This window comes from Passer domesticus, chromosome 9 (genome assembly GCF_036417665.1).
Source record: "Passer domesticus isolate bPasDom1 chromosome 9, bPasDom1.hap1, whole genome shotgun sequence".
Lineage (NCBI taxonomy): Eukaryota > Metazoa > Chordata > Aves > Passeriformes > Passeridae > Passer > Passer domesticus.
In genome coordinates, this window is record NC_087482.1 from 7,080,631 (window position 1) to 7,103,643 (window position 23,013).

Genomic DNA, 23,013 nt, shown 5'->3' on the forward strand with positions numbered 1-23,013 from the left:
TAGACTCTGCCCCCCTAAAAGGTTGTTCTCGCCTCAGGCAAGGGAAAGGAAATGAAGTCATCAAACTCAAAGCCATCAAACCCAAATACTCAATCACTTTTAGAAAAGCAAACACATTTACAAAAAAAACTGGTAAACAAACCGTAAAGTCTGTGGAACAGTTGGGTGAAATGCCCCGTATAACATCTGGATGAAGCACTGTGTGAATTTTCAGAAGTTTTCTATCCTGATCTTGAAGGAAATTCCTGACCTGTTTTTTCTCAGACACTTGTTTGAATTGCTGCGATGGGCTGTCTGCTGTGGTTGCTAGGCAGCTGTGACAGGGCGGTGCTTTGAGGAATGTCTGCCCGCGCCCGTCTCCTGTGTGCTCCGGCACAGCCTCAGTCTGCGCTATCCCGGGGGTGCGGAAAGGAACGCTCTCGCCCGGACCCGCGCGGCCCCGATCTCCTTTGGGCTCCGCTCTGCCTGGATCTCTGCTCGGGCTGGTTCCCCCTGGCTCTGCGCCAGCACCCGCAGCCAGCGGGAGAATGTCCCACACCGCTGGTGCTTTTGTGCGCTTGCAAAAAGTGAAAAAGCCCTCCTAGCTCCAGCTTTCGGGTTTCGCGTTACTGGTGCGCGTCCGCCGCCGCTAGCACCTATTCGGCTGCCGCGTCTCGCTTTGGCCGGCTTGGCCCTGGCCGGCACTTCCCTCACGATCTGTGCGCTTTCCCCACGGACAGCTGCCGTGCGAGTTTTTGTCACCGCGCGTGTCACTGGACCCGCGGTGCGCGTAACCACCGCCGGCACCGAGTACGCCGCCTCCGCAGCGCTCGGTCCATTCCGCCACTGCAGCACCGGGAGCGCCGCCGGCATACGCGTTTTCGCCTCCGCGTCTGCCCCGGGCTGTCCCGCGGTGCGCGTAACCGCCCTCCTGGTCCCGAACTTACGCCACTCTGTTAGCTCATGGACTGTATGGGGGTTGAAAAACAACCCTGTAGCGTACCCGTAATCTAACAACTGTGGGAGCTCTCTCTGCAAGTCCATGTCTTTAATCTGCCGCTTTTTTAAAAAGCAAATAAATAAATCATATGCTGCTTGCCTTTCCATTTCTAATCAGCGCTGTTGCAAGGCTTACAGACTTCGGCAGCACGTAGGCTAGGACTATATTTATAGCTCCTACGGCCGCGACCCGCAGTGGTCGTTTGCCGTCCCCCCCTTGCTTCAGAAGGACCCGCTCCTACTTCCCCATCCGTGGCAGCCGTGTCTGTCCGTAGTCGTCGACGTCGGGGTCACCATTTGATGGAGAAGGAAGACTTGCTCGCCATATGATGATCGACAAGTCTCGTCTTTATTCCCGAATTACGGATTATTATACACCTTTTAATTAGCTCATGCATAGTGCAAAATCCCAGCTCACCATTGGCTAACTAGCTATCAGCTATTTACGTGCTATTTTGGTATAACTACTTATTACTTTCCCAGGCTGTTTTTCTCCACCACCTGCTCGGTGCATTACTTCATCCGCAGGCCAAGGACACAGTTTAATTGGAAGGCAACTCCCCTCATTTTCTATCTTGGTCAAATTAATCTCACTGTGAGCTTTAGCTCGGAGCTAGCTTGTTACAAAGCTCTCAACACAGAACATATTTTCATTCTGAGTATCTTTCTGTAAATGAACATTCTGTCTCAACCAGGAGGTATTTTTGACCAGCTGTTAAAACTTCAGAAGTACACCTAGAAAAGAGGCAAAGACAGTTTCCTGAAACATCTGCCTTTTATTAAAAGTCCATAATATGGGTCAAAAGAAGGGTGAAAAAACCAAATCAGTCCTTTTACTTCTTCAGTATGTGATTTCACAGATACTTTTAATTTCATTTTAAAGAAAAAAAGGAAAGTAGCATGTACAGGGAGAACAATCCAATAGGAAATACTAAATCTGTACCTGTTTGTGTGTCAACTCACCCGCAAATGGTGAGTTAAAAGATAATTTGTAGCATTTGAAATGTCTTCAAGTAGCCTTTACACTCAGCAAAACTTTGGTCACAAGTGGATAAGGTGATCATGGGATCTGTTCCATGAAAAAAAAATATCCCCTTAGATTTTTTTTTCCCTACTGTTTTTGATATATATTGCATATTGTGCCTTAAGGGCAGCAGCTACATAGAGATATCTCTCAGTATTCGTTCAGTATTTGACAGTTAGGCTGTTCCAATGTACCTTAGGGATTTTTATTCTAATTTTATGCTGTCAGACTTTTATTTCTCTGACTTTGTATCCTCTGTGGTAATATTACTAAAAGCTTTCCGGTTTTGTGGGTATTTTTATTAAAAGAAAAGTAATTGTATTAATCAGAGCTTAGTTTTTCTTGCCTTTTTCTTCCAGATTATCCCAATGGCATTCGGCTCACGTCAGCTGTTCCAGGAGCAGATATCAAAGTACTCATAAATTTCAATGCACCAAATCCTCAGGACAGGAAGAAGTTTACAGATGATTTGAGGGAATCAATTGCAGAAGTTCAAGAAATGGAAAAGCACAGAATAGAGTGTAAGTACAAAGGTACATATAATGGAGCATTTTCCAGCTAATCAAAATAATAAAAAGTAATATTACCCTTGGGAAATTTAAATTTTAAATTAAAAATTACCATTAATAAAAAGTATAAGAGTATAACACATTAGAACTCTGTAAAAGTTCAAAATAATGTGGGTTTTTCTGTGACTTTATCTTGAGAAGAAGGAAAAAGCCAATAATGCCTTAAGCCCCGGCTGAGTTCATTGACTACTATTTACTGCAGTGTAGCTGCAGTGGAATTCATCTTGGACAAGCTGCAAATAACAATGGGCAGAGGAGAGCTGGGTCTGTGATTTGTAGCATAAATTACAGGAAGAACTTTAGGGATAATTTGGACAGAAGAGAGCTGGGTCTGTGATTTGTAGTATAAATTACTGCAGGAATTTTTAGGGATAATGTGGAGAAGAAAGATGGATCCGTGATTTGTACTATAAATTCCTGTAAGAATTTTAGGGATAATGTGGACAGAGGAGAGCTGGCTCTGTGATTTGTATCACAAATTACAGCAGGAATTTTAAGGGCAATTTACCTCACACTGAAATTCCCAATGATGGCTCTTCCAATAAGCTTCATTGAATTTTTCTTCATTTCCGGGTTGCAATTCCTGTGGTCAGTAAGGAAGTCATGGTCCAAACCGATACATTTTGCTGGTAGTCCCGTGAGTGTTTGAAGATGAAATTTTATCCCATTTTCCCAAAAGAGAAATCCAGCTGTGGGTAGAGGGGTGAAACTCCCTGTGGGACGTTCTGGGTTGTTTCATGCCCACAAACACCCCTGTAAAAGCCCCCGTGTGTGTTGCAGCCGAGCTGGAGAAGCAGAAGGGGGTGGTGCGTCCCAGCATGTCGCAGTGCTCCAGCCTGAAGAAGGACTCCGGGAACGGGACCCTGCCCCGGGCGTGCCTGGACGACAGCTACGCCGGCGGCGAGGGGCTGAAGCGGAGCGCGCTCAGCTCCTCCCTGCGCGACGTGTCCGAAGCAGGTAAGAGCTGCCTCTCCTCCCCGGCTCGCTGCATGCCTCCACAAATAGCAGTGGTGGAATCTTACACTTCCAAGTAGCTCCTTACTCCCCCCTCCTCGGCTCGTGGTTAATTTCTGTTTGTTTTGGGTTGTTTTTTTTTTACCTTTGTTCTGTTAAGCGGCTGCTGTTTGAAAGTATTAAAGCCGTTGTAGGTTGCTATAGAAACTTTTAAAGGACAGTGAAGACAGAGGAAAAATTGTAAGTTTTTAATAAAACAGAAGTGACTGACTTGTGCTAGGAGCAATTCACTTGGTTTTCCTTTCTTTTTTTTTCATTGCCTTTGCTTTTTCCCCCTCATAGACTAGGCCTGGAAAGGGAAGGAAAGCTCCTGGTCTCTGTGTGACGAGCGCTTTCTGTGTACTCTGTGCTCAAGTGTACCTGTGTCACCACCTCGATGAATGAAACTGAGTGAAGCCCTACTAAATTCTCTCTAGAGCTGTGTAACACCAGTGTGCCCCTGATGCTCTTTTCTGGTTCTGTAACTCAGACACAGTTCCTAATTCTTGCAAAAAGAGGTTGTTGTGAAGTACTCTTTGCAACAGAACCAAAGAAGCCCTATTGGACAAGGATGCTGATAACCCACAAAGCCACTGATGTGTCTTAAGTTTTATTAACTGGTTAAAGACTGGAAAGCAGTGGTGATACAATTTGTTAGCCAAAGCAAGCCAGGGGAAGTTGGGCATGTTTTTATTTGATGGTTTGCCTCACACCTGGCATAGCCATGTAATCTTTCAGTGTTAAAGATTCCTGTCACTGACAAGAACTCTTATCTGAACACCATGTCCACTATTCAGAAAGTACTTCCATAGATAGTAGCAACTCTATTTTTTTTAGTTATTTGGTTTTTAGTTCATAGGCTGTGTTGCATACTCTGCTTTGTTCTTTCAATTGCAGTGATGATGTCCAGTGTAGTCATAATTTCAATATTCTGTATATCTTTGGTAGTAGACACTACTTACCTATTTCCTTTTTTTTTTAACTAAAGAGGAGACATTAGCTATGCTGCAATAAATAAAATTGTTGTAAACTGAAATGATAGCCTGTGTTTTGTGGGTATATGTATGTGCATACAAATATGTAGAGAGTGAGCTCTTTCAATTCTTTTCTTCTCTGTTTAGGCTTTCATACTCACATCTCCATGTGCTTCATTAAAAAGACTTAGGCCCTTGATCCAAAATCAGGCTGAAGTTGACTATTGGTGCTTGCTTGGCTCCAGCGGATTTTAGATCAAGCCCTAGTCTTCACCACTCTTATATCTCAGATGAAGATACTTCATATTTTTCTGTTGTTTTGGTTTTATTTCATTAGAATGAGAACTACCATATTGTTAATATGTGAGTTCAGTGGGTATCTGTACCCCTAAATGTGATTTCTGATTAATTTTTTCATTCCATTAGAATTACTCATCCCTCTCTTTCAAACACTGCCATGTATTTGAATTCATATTATGGGTTTAATTCAACAAACCAACATTTGTAATCACAAACACATTTCACAGGGCATGCCTACAACTGGCATGCTTCTTACTGAAAATAACCTTTTTCCATGACAAAAAGTAGAAATCACTCACAGACTGCAGGGTTTATCAATGAGTTTGTTAAACCCAACTAAACTTAATTTTAACCTGAAATAACTGAGAATTATGGAGAGCTTCTGTTTGGTCTTGTGCAGTGCAACTGACTTGAGAAACAACCAGCCTGTTATTTGCTTTGTTATTTGGTGGAATGACTTAAGGGAGATGATCCATATCATTCTGCCTTCTCTCAGGGAATAGCTTGCATGTGAGGCTAATTTTATTTTTAATGTGGGAGAAGTGATCCACAGAAAAGCAAAGAAATCTCTTTCAGTTAGGAAGATACTGCCCCTCAGTGATTATCCCATATTAAATTGCTTCTCTAAAACAGGCCTGAGTTAGGTTCCCTCAAATCCTTCTGTGGATGAAGCACAGGATGAACAAGGAGGAGGAACAGGAGTGTGTGGGCCTGTAGGAAAGTAGATTTTTAGAGAGACCTTTCTACCTTGAATCAAAAATAAATCTAACAAACAAGAGAAAATGGCCTGATTTCATATTTATGCGGGAAGGCAGGTAAATGTCCAGTGAACATTGCAAACTCAAAATTTTAACTGTTTATTCAGTGAAGGGAAATGTGACTGAACAGCATTTGGCTGCACAGGTACTTGACAGAACTATTTAGGAAAAAAATCCATTGCTGTCCCCCAGACATCCCAGTAAATGGAGGCTGTGGAAATTACTAAATTTCTCTGAGTGACAATTCAGCAGCTTCTGAGATCTAGCAAATACCCTGACTGATTCTGCCTCCTAGGCTGGGCATGCACAGAAAAGCAGGATGTGTCCATCAGGTATCCTTTCCTGAGAGTGTTTCCATGCCTTGGCCACAGCAGCTCAACTCCCAGCTGTGGGAAGGGTGTGCTGAGGATCTCTTCACTGGGAGATGCTGTTGTTCCTTGTGCCTTGACAGTTCTTTCCATGGAATATAAAACAGAATGTGACATCCAAGTGTTCCAAGATGCGAATATGTCAAAAATATTTAGGGCTTTATTTTTCTCTAAAGATAAATGCATAATTTTTATTGCACATTCTTGAGCTGGAAGAACTGAATTTATTTTTTCCAGACCTTGAAATTCTTAATTTATACAAAAATATTAGAGCCAGGCAAATTTTAATGAATCTAAAGCTGAGTTTTATGAGTTTACAGAAAGATAGGAAAAGTGTGATGTCCCCTCATGGCCACTGTTCCACAGGAAGAATGATTTGGTCACTAAAGCAGAGCAGAAAGAGTTGGACTGGCTGTGTTTCCCATTCTGTTTCTCCCAGAAACAGTCCCATTGCACTGATTTTAGGTTCTTCAATTTGAATTCCAGCCACTTTGAATTGCTGGGGGACCCAGTGCTTTTACATTGAGTTTACAGAGGAATTCAAACTTTATTCCCACATCACTAATCTGTAAGGTGGGAGTAGTATTTACACACTGAACTGGTTTAAAAATTGCAGTTTTCTTGTTTGCCCCAGTACTCCACAACTGGCACAGCCAGGTAGTACTGACCAGGTGAGGGTGGTGCAGTGGTTCCTGTTACTGAGAGCTGGGCTTGTCTAAAACAGCCACAGGCCAAAAAAGATTACTGCAAAATCAAAACAAAACCAAAGGTATTTCCAGGATTAAAATAGTTCTGTTTCAGTGTGAAATCTTAAGATTGTACCTGTTTCACACAGAAACAAGCTGAAAATGTAAAGGTGGCAAACAGTACTTTCCCCCTCAAAAGTGGTCTCTCCAGTCATTGGAGAGAGTAATTTAACTTAAAACTTTTTTCCAAGCTTTCTCCCCCAAGACACTCAAAGCCAAATCATAATACTAAATCATAATATCAAATCATTGATAGTCTTTAGCTATCAGTTATCTCACTGGCCCAGAAGAGTTTCAAGAACTACAGAGCAGGAGTGAGAAATATTTCCATGTACTGAGCTGATCTGTAGCCTAAACTGTGAGATCACCACACATCCTGTGATGTGTCCTGCACACATCCATTCTGCAAGGTGCAGTGGCCTTTATTAATGAAGCTCAATATTCTTTTGGCATGGTTAAGTTTGTAAAAATCTTGTAATCACTTCATATCTCTACTATAAATTTGAAATGTTCTTGGCCCTATATAGTGCATGTTCATATATGAGGCATACACTTGTGTAAGTTCAAGATATTTCTTGCAAGGAATATTCATATCTAACAGATAAGGTTAAATTAATTGAAAATTTATTTTTATAAATTAAAGTCCACTCTAACAGCCTTAAAATATTAAAGTAAGCTTAATATATTAAGCAAAACTAATCTTCAGATTTGATAAATACCACCTTGCTTTGTACCACAGCTACTAATTATCCTGCCAGTACATGCTTGGGTGCAGTTCTAGTTTAGAATTTCCCTGAGATGCATGTGAAGGCTGGAGCTCCAGGGAGGCATTTCTGCGATGGGATGCTATCCCAAAGACCAGGGAACAGTCTGGAATAAACACACATTGGCAGGGGGAATTCTCCAGGGGATTTACTGAGTAAACCCACCACACTGCATGTCAGCACAGAATCGGGATCAATTTGTTTTTAAGAAAAAGAACTAAGCCTCTGTACGGCAGTAGTGCCTATCTGAGGGAAATTACAGGCATTTAAGGTGGATTTTTCTGTTTGTTCTTGGCTTTGCAAGTACTACTTTGCCCTGGAGTTATTCTGAGCAAAATTCCATCTGTCGCTCGCTGTCCGTATTTACTGTGTCCGTGGTTATTTGATCAGACTGTGACTCCTGCCATATGCAAAAGGCATTGGATTGTTGTGTTTTCCTTCATTTTTGGCCACGTTTAATGCCCCGTGTCAGCTCTCAGTCTTATTTGCAACCCTGACTGCTAAGTTCCGAGGTGGCTGCCGCAGTGTGTTTGCATCAGCAAGCAAGAGGGGTTGGAGTGTTAATCAGTACTAATCCCGTTATCAGAGCAGAAAAATATCAAACCTGACTAGGAGTCAACATAAGGGATGAACAAACCCAGTTTTTCTTGGGGGACTCATAAGATAGTAGAGTTTGGCTGAGGCTAAAACTGCAGCAGGAGATGAAGCAGTGAGCTTTTGACAAAGAGCCCATCCAGGGAAATTGTTCCAAATCCCAATGAATTTCTCAAGTCAAACACAACACCTTGACCACAAACGCCTTCCCCTCAATTTAATGTCACTGCAGAGGGGTTGTACTGGGGAGCAACTCTTTTTAAGAGGGGAGAATGTTCCAGTAGCCTGGAACTGTAGCTCTTACAAGAAACTTGTTTCAGGGCAGTGTTCTGTGACCAACCAGGTCAATACTATGCTTATAAATCCAGCAGGTGGTAGTTTTTGGTCATCCTGATCCTTTGGGTAGTCTGAATTGCCCTATGAGCAGTTCCACTGCTCTCTAGTTCTGATCACAGGTGCTTTTGGGGTGTCTGTGATGAGGGTACATCATTAATTGGTTAAGTGATGCTGAAATCCTCACATTCTCTGCCAAAACTACCTCTCAGTGTAGAAAACTCTGAATGCAGCCAATGCAGGGTGGAGACTGATATTTGGCCTTGCAGGAAAACAAGGAGAGAGTGCTGAGAAAGCTTTGGTTTCGAAAGCCCTGCAGATTTTAGGGAAGCTCTGAGCACCAGGAGGGCTCCTCAAAGCTCAGCTTTGTTTCTGCACCCTGCCAGGAAAGTATTCTGAAACTTTGCAAAGCAAAGCTCCACAAGTTATCTTCTAAAAATCTCTATTTCCACTGCAGCCAGATGCTATTTTCTCTGCTGTGAAGTGAGAAAGAAAATCTGAGATCCTGTGTCCTATCCAGCCACTGAGGTCTTCTGGCTCTTTAGGCAAACTGTCTGGAGTTTCACGTGTGGGTTTAGGCAAAAGTTTTTGCAGTTTGAGACTGTTGGAGTACAAATCCAACATGCTTAAAGATAAAGCACTGCACAGCTAAACAAACAAAATCTAGCCATAATGTCAAGACAGATTCCAGATTTGCTGATCAAAAATTAAGTTTAGTTTTTTTTTAAACCTCATGAAAGAATATTGTATGAAATCCACTGAGGTTCAAAGCTGAAATTGAAATTATAAATTCGATAAAATGATAAAACCGATGAAGTGATAAAACTGATTAATTGATAAAACCGATGGCCCTCACAGTGCCCCACACTGAAGTTCAGAATATTTCAACGTTAAATTTTGCATTTAAGTTAATGCCACCCCACAATTATATCTCAATATTTAAAGAAAACAAAACCTCCATGGCCGATTAGCTTCCAGTAAACCAAACCCTTTAAAATCATTGCTGCTCAGCATCACAAGCGCAGCACTAAACCCAGCTGCCCAAACACCTCTACTTCAAAAGTTGTGCAAATTACCAACAAAATAATCACCCCCCGCTCGTGTGAGCCGATCCCCAGCACCAGCAGCTCTCCAAATTTCCACTGATCCCCTAGAAACGCAGGCAGGTGCAGGGAGTTGCTGTCCCTGCTGGCCCTGAAGCTGTGGGGCTGTGGGGCCGCGGCTCCTGGCGCCGGTCGTGTCGCAGTCTCTAATCTCTGCTGTTGCATGTCCTGGGCAGGCAAGCGTGGGCGACGCAGCAGTGCAGGATCGCTAGACAGCAATATGGAAGTAAGTAGGAAGTTCCTGATGTCTAGCTGGATGTGATGATGTGCATTTCAAACCTTTCTTTTATATACATACATATTTTTTTGCTCTTTTTTCTTCTAACATATATATATATACACATATATATAACCTGCCTGCCACGAGTAAAATGCATGCCTAGGCTATTCACTCTGTATTCTTCCAGCTTACAAAGCACTGACAGCTTGTTTTAGAGCAATGCCATTTTTGGTTTGAGCTAACCTTGTTCCCTTTGTTCCTGCCAGCATGGTGAAATGGATATGATGTGTCCTTTTGCCACCATTTCAGTCTGGTCCCAGCTTAAAAGCCCACCTTGCTCTTTGTTACCAAGTACACTGTTCTTGCTGTTTGATATTTAGCTACAACTATTGACTGTCATGCTCAACCATCCCCATTGCTTATTTTCGAGTTCAATTGCGAAATGTATGCAGTCATGACACCATGGAATTGCACAGATAGGGCATGGGAGGACAAAAAAAATTATTCAGATAGGTGAATTCAATGTGGATTTCATGAGATTTCATTCATCTTCAAACCATTTATATATACTGTTCATGTCTCTGAATTCAGCTTGCAGATTTTTTTTTTTTTTTTTTTTTTTTTTTTTTTTTTTTTTTTTTTTTGTGTGTTTGCTTTAGGTAGATTACAGTTTAAATCTAGCATACTTTGCCTAACTACTCTTGTGTCCCATAACTCTTTAAAAATACAAACCCTCAACTTCAGCAACTAAATTCCAGGCTAAATAATAGAGAATGTTGGACCATAGGTCAGAAAAATATAAGCACATAGAAATGTTAGTGGCAAAAATGGTATGGTTCCATTTAACACAAAATGCAGAGGTAGGCCTGAGAAGCAGCACTGTCATATATAGTAGTGGAAAACTGCTATAAATAAATATTTAAATACCATTTTAAAATCTGAGCTGTAACTGTAATATTTGCTGCTGTATGTTTAACTATTTAGGTTGCATTTAATCTAGCGCTTTTTTTTTGTGGTAAAAAAGCAAGTATGGTATTTTTTGCAGTATTTTAAAATGTATTTTTCCTTTAAAAACACACTCGTAGGTCTTATATCATGTTACATTTCCGTGACATTTTTTTTTTTAATTTGAAGTCATATCACTTTATGTCAAAATATTGAGAGAAAATCACCCAATGCTTAACATCCTCTAAGAAGGGCATGAGTGCCCCACTGGCCACTTAGGGAAGGTGGAGATAAAATTTCCCCTAGAGCTCTCTAACATAATCCACCCATGTTAACCCTAAAGGAGGAGTTTGTGGGTCAGTGTGAACTTTTTCTTTTTTATTATTTTTTAATTTTTTTTTCCCTTTCCGAACATTTCAAGATATATTTTTTTTAATTTTTATTTTCTATTAATTTCTTTTTAGGGGTCCATCATTAGCAGTCCTCACATGCGCCGAAGAGCTACATCAACCCGAGAGTGTCCATCTCGCCCTCACCAGACTATGCCCAACTCCTCCTCACTCCTAGGGTCCCTGTTCGGTAGCAAGAGGGGCAAGCCCCCCTCGCAGAGCCACGCGGCCGCGCAGACCCCGCACCACGCGGAGGGCGCGGCCGCCGCGCCGCACCCGCACCACGCGCAGTTCTGCCACCAGAACCCGCCGCCCTACCACCACCACCACCACTACCACCCGCCCCCGCACCCGCACCCGCACCCGCACCAGTACCACCAGCACGGGCACGGCCACGGGCACGGCCCCTACCTGCCGCACGCCCCGCACCACGGCCCGCACCACGGCCCGCACCACCACGGGCCGCCCCCGCCGCCCGCCGCCGCCAGCACCAAGCCCAAACACAGCGGCATCAGCACCATAGTCTAGGCCTAAAGACCCTCCTCGTGACTCTAGTTCCAAACCCAGCTGCAAAGGCACTTAGAGGAAGCAACAAAATCACACCGTCAGTTTTTACCCAGGCCATTTAATGAGCTTAAAGGCTTGCTGTTACTAAATAAAATAATTCCAGTTAGCCCAGGCTATACTGGTTTTACTTATCTACTGGATAGATGTTCACCACCATCTGGTTAGTTCTTATTTCCAAACTTGCCTTGACAACGTGCTGCTTGCTGAATCTGAGGAAAGCTACCTTTTACACCAAACCCCTGGACAATTTTACACACATAATGAAAAGCTAGCCTATGGAAAAAAAACAGGGAAAAAAGTCAGACAGAACCAAGTGTTGCATTCTTGCTCTTTTACTCTCAATGGGCAAAAAAAATAAGTAGACCTGATATGGTTGATGAAAGTACGTAAGTAAACTTTATATAATATAAATATATACATATAAATATAAATATAAATATAAATATATATATATATATATATATATATATATACTGTATAGTTAACATTTGTGCTTGGAAAGAAATTTTTTCAGTCCACAAAACTAGCAATATAGACTTTACAAGGAATTCCACTTACTTGATAGGACAGTATAATAGATGAATAGCATATGAAAGTAGACCAAAACCATTAAACGTTAGAAACCAATTTCAAACATTTCAGTATTTTCATCACAAGTCCCCTGGACTTGTTCAGATTTCTAAGCAATCATTACTAAATGTGCCAAGTAACATAGCATTTAAATGTTATAGTCCAATACTGCTTTGTATAAATCCTTATTTTATTAACACGATGATATCATACGTAATCAGTATTAGAGCTGCTCTGCTATTTCAGGTAAGCAAACTCGTTAAGATGCAGTAATTATTCCGTAGCAATGGAGGGTGCCCACCTACCAGGGGGCACCTCCGAGCATTGGTCACACAAGTTCTTAGACACTTTAAAGGCTGTGATAACTGTGAATTTACATGATCCACATTTCTTTTGTAAGCATATGGATTGAACGAGCACATGGGAAGAGTTCCGCCAGGTGCATGTAAACACTGCAAAAACATTCATCTCAAACATGAAAATGGCAAACCTCCATCCTTCTCAGCTACTTTGGTTCCTGTTTACCATAATTGCTCATTTTTACCTCCAGCGAAGCTGAATTCTAGTCCAGAGTGTTTCCAGTGGAAGTGCTCTAAAACTTGAAGGTTTGCTTTAGAATTTAGTATAGGGTTTTTTTATATATTGTCATAGTTTGACCTTGGCACAATGCTAGGGCCCCCATGAAGGGTATATTTTTAAAATGGTGGCTGTGAGATGTGACTCGGGAACAGAACAAAGCAGGCTCTCATTCGGGGATGGAGGGGAAAAAAACATAACACTTTATTTATTACAAATTTAGAAAGGAACACATACTAAACTAAGAATGAACACCTTCCAGATACCTTCCTCCTCCCCCTCCCTTTTCTCCAGAGATCCACCACCCCTCAAATTATCAACCTTCAAATTCATCAGGGAGAGAGGAGTCCCCCCTTGCCTCATGGGCTTTTTCCGGAAGCACAATTGAAACCTCCTGTGCTTCCGTGTCACCCATGGCCCCACCCAAAGAACATCGGCCCTCGTGACTTCTCCCCGCCATGTCCAGTGCTCTCACCACTGGACACGGGCCAGGACTGCTTTTAGGGCTCCCCGTTTAAAGATGCTCCACCCACTTCCAGAAGCAGCAGTCTCTCAACTCTTGGGACACCAGTCCCCCCCAAATTTCACCCCCTGGGGCCGAGGGGCCTCATGAACAGAGATCTTCCTCTCCGTGGAGACAGAGGGCATCTCACACCCCCTTCAGCCGTCTCTGTTCACGCCGCTGCTTCACTCTTGACTCCCGGGTGTTGCCTCCCCCTAAATACAGTCTCTGGGTCACAGGGAAAAAACACGGGTCTGTCCATGGCTATACAAGAAAGAGTCCAGCCCAAGGCCACTCCATCATCTCTTTCACTCAGGATTCTTCTCTCTTCCAGCTTTCCTCACGCTTGCCCATCTCTCATCTCTCTCTCACCTCATCTTGATTCAGGAGGATTCAGTATTTGTAAGGTTTCTATTAGTCTACAAAGGGGTTAAAATCTTCAACTCTGCCTGCCCAAGGACTCCCACATCTGCCGGGCACCTTCTCTCGACGCATCCCCCGCTTCTGGCCGGCTGAGTTGCCAGCACAATTTCTGTCTCTCTCTCCGGGGGGGGGCTGCCCAGACATCTCAATTCTCATCAACCCCTGCATGTTTTCCTCCACCTCTGCACCTTTTGGGGCTCCCGGCCTCCTCCCTGTCATGGCCTCCCCCTGCCCCACCCAGACGCAGCTGGGCAGGGGAGAGGTCGGACCTTACTCACCAACGCCGGATTCCCAAAGAGGAAGTTCTCTGGGAATCTCCTGCTTTTAACCCCCGTGTGTTCTCAGAGGCGTATCCAGATTCTCAGTGGCCATATCACATGCCAATTTTGAATTTGGCCACTGATTGGCCCGACTTAGACTTTTCCAAAAACACATTTCCGGGCCAAACCACGACATATATATATATATATTAAAAAAATTTCAAAATCTGTAATTCCATGTAGCCATGTGCTAGCAATGAAGTGGCTTTACCATTTTTACTCATCACATTTGTTAGTTTGAAACACCCAGCACTCAGCAGGCTGAGTTTATGCTCAAACCTTCACTTCCATAGTCCAGTTAGTTGCAAGACATCACATAAAAATAGGCTGTGCTGTTGTTGCTTATGTGTTGTAACCAAACAATTTGCAAATTTCTCTACAATTTGTATCCCGAAATCCTGTACAAAGCTATCCATGGCACCTACTTTGTAGTTTCAGCACTTTGAGCCACTGCAAGGACTTAACACCTAAACAGTAGAGACAAAGGAATCACAACTGCAAAACTGTACCAGCCTAAAAGCAAACCTTGAAGAGGATGAGCAAAAAGTTCCAGTGAGAGATGGGTAAAAGTAATCACAGCTCCAACCAGTCGGGTTTCTGTGGAACAGAAAACAAACAGTAATAAAAGCGTCCCAAATCGGGAGGACATGGGAGCAACAGAGTGACTTGTCCTGTTGGCTTGCTCATGGCATCTCTAGCGTGGGGAGGATGGGAGAGGTTCAGTCATTTTTTCCCTTTCATACCATGGATACCACAATACCAGCAGAACTGCAAACTGAGCACTTTGTTCACCTCCACAGAGAGCAAATACAGCAATCTAGAGTTTAGCCTTTTGTTTCCAGCAGTCCACGTTTGTTTCACACATGTGCAATATGTTTTCCCCTTCTGCTCCTTCTCTTTAGAATGATCTCCATGAAAAGAAAACAAGTGATTATTATTCTTTTTCTGTGTCACTCATTCTATTCTAAATTCTGCGGCTTACCTTAAGAGGGCTCACCTGGGTCCCCTGAGGCTCTGTTCCTTGCAGTTTAAAAAATATATACTGTTCTTATAAGGGAAAGTAGAACTGTCTGCATGTCATCTAATGTTATTAGTGTGAGGCTACACTCTACATATTGTATAATTGCAAAATATATCAGTGTTACTGTTGATATTAGTTGAAGTAAAGTGATAACATGTTTCAATATGTAGACTTTTCTTCATACATCTGTACCAATAGTAGAGTCTAACTGTAATTTATAGGTTGTTCCAGAAAAGATGAAGAACCATTTAGGTGCAAACATCTCTGAGAAACTGCATCTTTTAATTAAAACAGAGGTAAGAAAGCTCCTCTTCACTGGGTGATGGAGTCTGTACTTGTTTCAGATGCAGAGGCATAATGGAAGTAAAATTCTGTAGATGGAATAAAGGCAGAATATGCAGTAGCAGTGGAGAGGAAAATCTGACTCACTGTGTTGATTAACGCTGAAGGTGTTAAATCTCCCAGATCTGCATTTGCTTTGTGTTTAAAAAACCCTTTCATTCATTTAAATTAGAGTTACATATATTCTGTGCTTAAACAGTGAGCCACAGTTTAATGCCTGCCCACTGATTTTCCATGTGCAGTCAATGCATTTGTGAACCAAAGTGTTGAGGAGATGTCACAAACGTGCATGCACAGAAACATTTCCACATGGTTCCATGGACACTGGGGAGGAGAATGTGCCTGCCCTGGGCCTGCAGGGAGTGTGAAATCACAGATCACTTGGAGGCTGGTTAGAAACCAAAACTGGTAACCTGAGAGCACGGGATTTGGAAACTCTGTTCTTGCTCTTTCAAGCCAAGGAGGAGAAACAGTGGACTTTACTTTTTTTTTTTCCCTAGTTTTGTTCTGTTTTGTTTCTTAGACTATGTGTTTCTATGTACTCCAACCAAACAAAAGTGTCTTGGTGTCAGCACAAGTCTCCAGACCTTTGCTGCTTGTATAGGGTCATAGTAAAACCTCTCTGACTCCATCCTTGATCAACAGTTGCTTAGAGCAGTGTGGGTCGTGCCTAGAATAGGAGAATTCCAGCACTTAACACTGCCTGGGGTTAAGAAAATGAATTAAAATGAATTCTTCAGCCTGCAGACAGGAGTAGAATGGAGAGGGTTTTTTATCAGATACCATTGCCAATTACAAACTGGTACAGAACTGCATAGACTGACCGTGATTCTCTCTTCCCATAAACGATGTGGCAAAGCAGTAATGCTGATTTGGACAAATGAAAGGGAAACGTAAAGAATGAAGGTGTGGCAACAACAAAAAAAATCTTTTCTGGGACAACAATCAAATATATATTTGGGGTTTTTATTTTTTTAAGTTAAGAATGAAATGTAAAACAATGTAAAGAAACAAAAAATCAAAGTTCATCCTAATATAATGTGCGCCTTGTATTGCTAAAAAAAAGAGTCTAACATACAGTGTAGAATGATTTTCCCATCATGTACTGCATGCAGCAGAAGCCTCTTGTTTCTTGATAAAATGAGCTGAAAGACAGTCAGCAGATATTTAAACACTGAATCTCTAGATGTTGACTTGCTGTTCCATATGAAGCTGTGTGTTTTCTGCAGTTAAGCATGCATTTTGCTGTTCCCTTGTAAAATACCATCGCACTTCTTGACTGAAAAATGGATTCTCGTGTATATATTTCAAAGAAAAGTGGAACCAATAACAAGATTCAATTTGGAAAAGAGAAAAGGGGGTGGTGAAAATGGGACCAGTAGGGGGAATAGAGAATTATCTAAATTGTACATAGTGTGTAAATTAGCATTACTATAAGTCTGCAGTCACTTTGAGGTTGCCTATCTCCTGCTAGGAACTTAAATCAGCTTTGAGTTGTATTAAACTGTTAGAATTAGGTCTTGAATGCAGACTCTTAAAGACTTCAAAAATCATTATGCTTACAAGAAGCTTCTGTTCTGGGGAGGCTCGAGACCCCTTTTGTAACTCTGGGGAAGAAAGGAGTGCTTTCATTTTAATATGCATTCTGTTTGTAAGTAGTAACAGACCCTATTGATGTAAAACTATAACTGTGATCATGTGGAGAAATCAAATAAATCATTTAAAACTCTTTGTTTCTCATTTAATGCAATCCAAGAGCTTCAACTCTTCATATTTGAAATGAAGGAAATTCCTTCCAATGGTATCCTGGCCCTGCTGAGGCAGTGGGATTTGTGCTGCTCACTTCAGAGGGGCCAGGAACTGAGGATCAGGTGGAGGAGGTGGTGAGTGGAGTCTGTGACCCGTCCTCACTCAGCTTGGTGGGGTAGTGCTGAAATAAATTGAGTTCTAGAGTCACTAAAGAGCAATGAATCCAACAGCCAGATGTGCAGCCAGGGAGAGAGTGACTCCAGCACCCAGATGTGCAGACAGGGAAGCACGGCAGAGGTCCTGGTGGACAATTCCTAAACCCCTCGAGCCCCGGAGAGTGCTGGCAGCTTTGAGACCTTCTGTCCCAGGGGCTGTGTGTCCAGCTGACCCCACGCAGCCTCAGGAGCTCCTGTCCAGGGCACTTGTGCCCTGCCTGGGCAGGGCCCCGTTTGTCCTTTCCAGGGTCAAGTCCTGGGCTGCTCCGTGGAACCCCCAGGAGCTGGCAGTGCCTCGTGGCCACGGGCAGGGAGCCCCGGACCCCTCAGCCCAGCACCGAGTAAGTACTGCCCAGTTACTCCTTGTCCTCTGTTTGTGTGTCTCAGTTTCCAGCCCTGAAGGATCCTTTGCCACACGTGACCTTCCCAGAGTTTGAATTGCAGTTACATTTTGACAATCACCTGTGGATATTCCATTGTGCCCTGAACTTGGTGCATTTCCAGCCTTTCCAGGAGATTGTAGTGTGTTCTGGAAAGCCTGGCCAAGCTAATGCTCAGCTGTCAGTTAAACTAAACACTATGTTTGCTTCTGTTTTCTACAAATTTTAGGACATTCTTGAATTATTTTGTGGGAATAGTCAACTATGACCTCTTTCTGGAGGGCTGTAATTTCAGGATGCGCATCTTCACCAATTTTTTTTTTTGGTAGGTAAGTACCCACTTACCATCATCCTCTGTGCCACTCTGAGCTGTGGGAGCCCTTTGAAGGTGACCAGTGAAACATCCTCTAGTGGAAGTAGAAGAATTTGTAGAGCTGTTCTTCACTGATGCTTCTATTCCTGGTTTAGAAATTAGGATTTGTAGAACTTTAGCAGATTTTGAGAAGACAAGAGGTTTGCACGTGGCAGTGCACTCACAGATTGTGGGAATGAGTCGTCATCCAATAAACAACTTCTCAAGCTCTTCTAGATAGCAACTTTTTAAAAACAGGTTCTTTCCCAAGAATTTTTGCCTTTTTTTTTTTTTGTTGTTGAAATAAAGAAATGCAAGATTAAAAGGACAGAAAAACAAAATAAAGATCTTCAAATGTTTTATCTGTATCTTTCTTCAGATTTTTGTTGACTTAACAATCAATGAATTCTATTTAACTTTGTTTTTTTCCAGTTGGCCTTAATGATTGATTTTGATTCAGAGTTTCATAAAAACAGGTATGGTATTTTAGCATATATTTATTTTAATAGTTGTGTAGTGTTTTATTCATCTCCACCCTGTGTTACAGCTGCATTAAATATACCTTTTCCAAAGGAATCTTTCTGGATTTTTACCCTGCTTAGTGATTTTGGTGCCATATTTTGTTGATGTAAAATTCCTGGAAGGGAACATAGCACAACCAATTTAATAGAAATATCTGAACCACACAAAAAATTCATTTTAGGTGTAGTTTTTTTAAGTAAGCCTTCTTTCTGTTTCCTATTATTTCAAGAATTAAAGACAAATCCTGTATTACTCAGCAAAAGTAAATCAACTTCAGGATGAGGCTGGTCATGAAAGTTAGGAAAATCTTAAATTAATATTTCTGCTGGAAGTACTTCCTCAGCTAAGCAAGACTTAAATGAAAGTTGTGTGTGCATGATGCTGACTTGAAGCCATCACTTCTTCACTTTTTCAAATCTTTAGATTTATCATTTTTGCCATGTGAATAATCACACATTTTTAGGGATAAAATGGAAAAAAAAACAACAACAAAACCTTTATTTAGCATTTTTGCAGTAACTGAGATGTGAAATTAGCAGCATGGTTCACGAGACACAGCAGCTGAAAGCAGCCACAGGAGAGTTCAATCCATCAGCTCTGCTGGGTAACGGCACCACTGGAGCTTTCATTTATTTTTCATCCTTGGACACAGTGCTTTAGACAGGTCTGTGTAATGAGCAAAGCAAAAATAATCTGTCTTTAACAAGATGAGCAGAGGAAATTCATTCCAAGGCAAATGAAATATTAGGAGGGCATGATGGAAATGTCTTTTCTCTGCAGTTTCTCAGCTCTGCCACAGCACAGTGCCTGGTTTCTGATGAGGAGATGGGCCCTGGGTGAGTGTCCAGGGAAGTGGGAGAAGCAGGGACGGTGCAGGAGTTCTGTGACTCAGCAGTGGGATCAGAGTGAACCAAGGCTGGAAATTAGTTCATTTAACCATTGCCAGTCTGACTTTGTAGTGATTTTTTATAGGAGCAGAGCTCAGCTGAGTGTGGGGCCCTGAAGGGAGGTGCCCACCCCCTGAGCATCTTCCCCCTCCACCAGCTCCCTGTGTTCTCTTGGCTGATATTCCTTCACTTGCTGGCTAATATTTCTTTATGCCCATCTCCAACAAGGAAGAACATTTTTATTTAATGATTCATCCTGTATATTGTCCTTGCCATCTTTCTGGTAGTCTCGTGTCTCTGATTCTGCCTCAGCCCTTACACCAGGCTCCAAAAAATGACTCTGCTGTAATTAAAAATAACATCCAAAAAAACCCCAACCAAACCCCAAAAAACCAACCAACCAAACACACCCCTGCAATCAGCAGAGTTTGAGATGCTTCTGTTGTCCTTCAACCCCTGAAATTGGAAGAGCAGCAACATTTTCCAGCCCAGTGACGAATGTGCTGAATATTCCAATTCAGACTTGGAGCATCCCACGTGTTTATAGCCCTGAATTTTCATGGCATTTCAGCAGGTTTTAAAAATGTCCTTGATTATGTGCTAACTCCTCTGCTATGCCAATCTGTACATTTTCAAAATCTTTTGTTTGTGTATTTTGTGCCTAAAGGAGGAGGAAACTTTGTTTCTGCTCTTCCTATTTTTTTTCTACTAGTACAATATGCAGTTTCCTGGGCTGTTGCAATATTCCATTACCCTCCTCACAAATTTCCAGACTGCCAGCATAGCTTCATGCAAAAAAACCCACAAAAACCCCAAACAAACAATAACAACAACAACAACAAAAAACATACAAAACAAAACAAAAAAAACCAAAGAAAAAAAAACACAAAAAAAAAACAAAAACAAAAAAAAACCAAAAACAAAAACAAAAAAACCCCACAAACCCAACCTGTCTATATATTAGTAGTGAACCACAGGGGACATGTCCTCAGCAATTCCTCTGACTGCAGGAATTTGAAATGCCTTTGAAAAAAAGCTGGTGAAAAAGCACTGGCATTTTGGGTCATCTGTTTCTCTTCCCAGATGAGAAAAGGGAGAAACAGATGCCTCATTGAACTAATAAATAAATAATAAATTAAATTAATAATAGAAATATTTAACATAAATATATAAATAAATTATTTAATAGAAATACTTAAATTATTTGATATAAATAATGTAAATAATAGTTTATTAATATTGTACTAATAATTATTAATGAAATGTTCTTGAGTTCATGGAGCTCTTCCCTTGTCTCTGACATTACAGTGCAATGAAGGTTATTTTGGCAAAGAGCTTCTTGACCCATGTCCCTTCTGTATCCATTAATAGTGCCAAGATGTGCTTTAACTAGTTGCTGCAAGGTCTTTTTATAGCCAGCCTTGGCCTCTCACTCATCACTGTCCCCTGGGTGTGACATAAAGGCAGCACTCTCCAGGCTGGCCCACAGCTCCTTGGGTGCAGTCCCACAGCAACAGCTTCTTTCCTGCACTGAGCTCAGGTCACCTCCCCTCGCTGAGCCAGAAACTTGATTTCAATACACTCTCTGGCACATTTTCCCTTGCTTGAGAAACTAAATCTTATTTGGCTGTTAAAAAAAATTATAGCGTGAAATAAAATATAAAATACTTCAAAACATGAGGCAATTTAGTGCTTCCTTTTAATCTAACATGGCAGAGCTGATGGACAATTTCCCTGCAAGTGCCACCTGACGTTGTGAGAGTCCCTTTGACTAACAGAATGTGTCTTTATTTTTCAGGTGGTTTCTTAGATGGCCACAGTCCAGTCAGTGTGAATGGACAAGAGCCTGGACGAATTTATTGATGTATTTATACAGTGACCATGTTAACATCTGGGTTTCAAACACATCACATCACTTGCACAGCCCACAACCAGGAGCAAAAGTGGAAATACCCGTTCCTGCCCTCACCTTTCCCAGGATTTCATATGTGAAACAGCTTTTTAAAAAAATGTTCCAAGTCAGGAGGTGATGCAATGAGCACATCATCGATGAGCACACGCCTGTGGGAAAGACAATTATGGATGTCAAGTGCAAAACTTTCATACCATCTGTCAGCTTGAACAGGAGCAAACAATGATTGCATAAAGAGAGGAGGAATTGTATGCATTTTCCTGGAAATGCTGCAAAGCCTGGTGAATGTTTTTGTAAAGTGGTTTAGTAACACTTTTTCAGTAAATAAAATATCTATGTCTCAAAGACCTAAATGTTATCAGGTCATTTTATTGCTGAATACCAGTTTTTAAGCAGCTGCTGGAAAAATATGGAAGAATAAAAAGGAAAGCTGAAGGGTATTTTTATTGTAGTCATTTACTGATCTCCACTTCTCTTGCATTAATTCCTTCTCAGGAAGAAATTTTTCCGCTTCTGTGTGGAATGGGCTGAAATGGACATCACTGTGGGAGTTGTGGTTGTTCACAAAATGTGGGTTATGAGGAGCTGTAACAGCTGAGGGATTGGATGGCCCAGGAAGGGAACCTGAAATGATGGGAACACGTGGATGAATATCTCAGTGGCAGAGACAGCAGAGAGGAGTCATAAATAAAAGTGGGGAAAGGAAAAGGTTGGGCATATTGCTGAAGCAAAAGAGAAAAATACTGTTTTAACTTTTTTTTTAGTAGATGGTGCACTTCTGTGCAAGGCAGTTTGAAGATGTGTCAGGTCAGGGTGGAGGGATTCTGCAGAGAACTGCAGCTGCCAGCAGTGTGATTTCAGCTGTGGTTACACACAGCACTGGATGGGAGAAGATCTGTGGTGTGGCACCACTGGTGCCAGCGCAGGGACAGAGCATTCTCTGTGCCAGTGATGGTCCACCTGCAGTTTCGTGCTGTGGGTGTGATATCACCCCCTGTGACTGGAAAACCCCAGGTGTTTATTTATTCAGGATATCCCCACAATGCCATCCTCATGCTTGCTGAGTGAACACACAGGGTGGGGTGTGCTGGCTGCTGCCTCAGTTCTTGTGGACTTCATGATGAGGCATCTTTTCCCTGTGCTTCCCAACTGCCCAGCCTTGTTTTCACTCTTTGGATCATTTTCTTCAAGCAGTTTGTACCACGCTCTGTTTATCCTTTCTTTCAAGCTGCCACATCACCCCTACATCACCAGAACCTGCCTGACTTGTCTCAGGAGAGGGTGGCCTCAGTTTAACCCTTTCATTCCTGATACTCAGTCTGGCAGGTGTTGTGGGACCTGCACCTCTCCTGCCCAGGAAGATAAAAAACTAATTTTTTAATCATTTTTTACCTCTCCTGCCCAGAGCTGGGATGTGACACTGCTGTGGCAGTGCCACCCAGGTCCCCTCAGAGGGACATGGTGTGGCTCTGCCCCATTAACCCCACGTGTCACAAGGCTGAGGCGTGTTCCCTTCTATCCATACCATCAAGCACTGGCACCTCATCACTGCACCCCAAAGACTGCCAAGTGCTGCACCCAGCTCAGCGTTCCCCACCCATTGTTTGCTGCCCGGGA

General features: G+C 42.2%; 2 protein-coding genes and 1 long non-coding RNA gene across 4 annotated transcripts in view; 2 read left to right on the forward strand and 1 right to left on the reverse strand.

Annotated features, from left to right (window-relative positions):
• LOC135307580 (IQ motif and SEC7 domain-containing protein 1-like) overlaps positions 1-3,620 on the forward strand; it is a 95,866-nt gene extending 92,246 nt beyond the window's left edge. The window contains exons 2-3 of one of the 2 annotated variants that reach the window (XR_010368305.1): positions 2,362-2,523; positions 3,352-3,532. Coding sequence is in view for 1 of the 2 variants with exons in the window: in XM_064431989.1 (XP_064288059.1) it covers positions 2,362-2,523; positions 3,352-3,605 (416 nt within the window). In the remaining variant the exon portion in view is untranslated. Of the gene's footprint in view, positions 1-2,361; positions 2,524-3,351 lie in introns of both variants that reach the window. The other variant, XM_064431989.1, reaches the window with a different exon arrangement.
• Positions 3,621-9,383: 5,763 nt separating this feature from the next.
• Positions 9,384-17,108, forward strand: LOC135307579 (histidine-rich glycoprotein-like). The gene is made up of 2 exons (XM_064431988.1): positions 9,384-9,730; positions 11,134-17,108. Exons 1-2 carry the CDS (start codon positions 9,668-9,670, stop codon positions 11,584-11,586), a joined length of 516 nt encoding a protein of 171 aa, XP_064288058.1. The 5' UTR covers positions 9,384-9,667; the 3' UTR covers positions 11,587-17,108.
• Positions 17,109-21,749: 4,641 nt separating this feature from the next.
• LOC135307093 (uncharacterized) lies at positions 21,750-23,013 on the reverse strand. The gene is made up of 2 exons (XR_010367827.1): positions 22,789-23,013; positions 21,750-22,020 (listed from the first exon to the last, which is right to left on the reverse strand). It is a non-coding gene; the product is annotated as an uncharacterized LOC135307093 (long non-coding RNA).

Bases quoted from the DNA above. Each gene is read 5' to 3' on its own strand.
- LOC135307579 (XM_064431988.1), top strand. From the start codon at position 9,668: ATGTCCTGGGCAGGCAAGCGTGGGCGACGCAGCAGTGCAGGATCGCTA. The intron at 9,731-11,133 runs GTAAGTAGGAAG...ATTTCTTTTTAG, and splicing joins CGCTAGACAGCAATATGGAA to GGGTCCATCATTAGCAGTCC.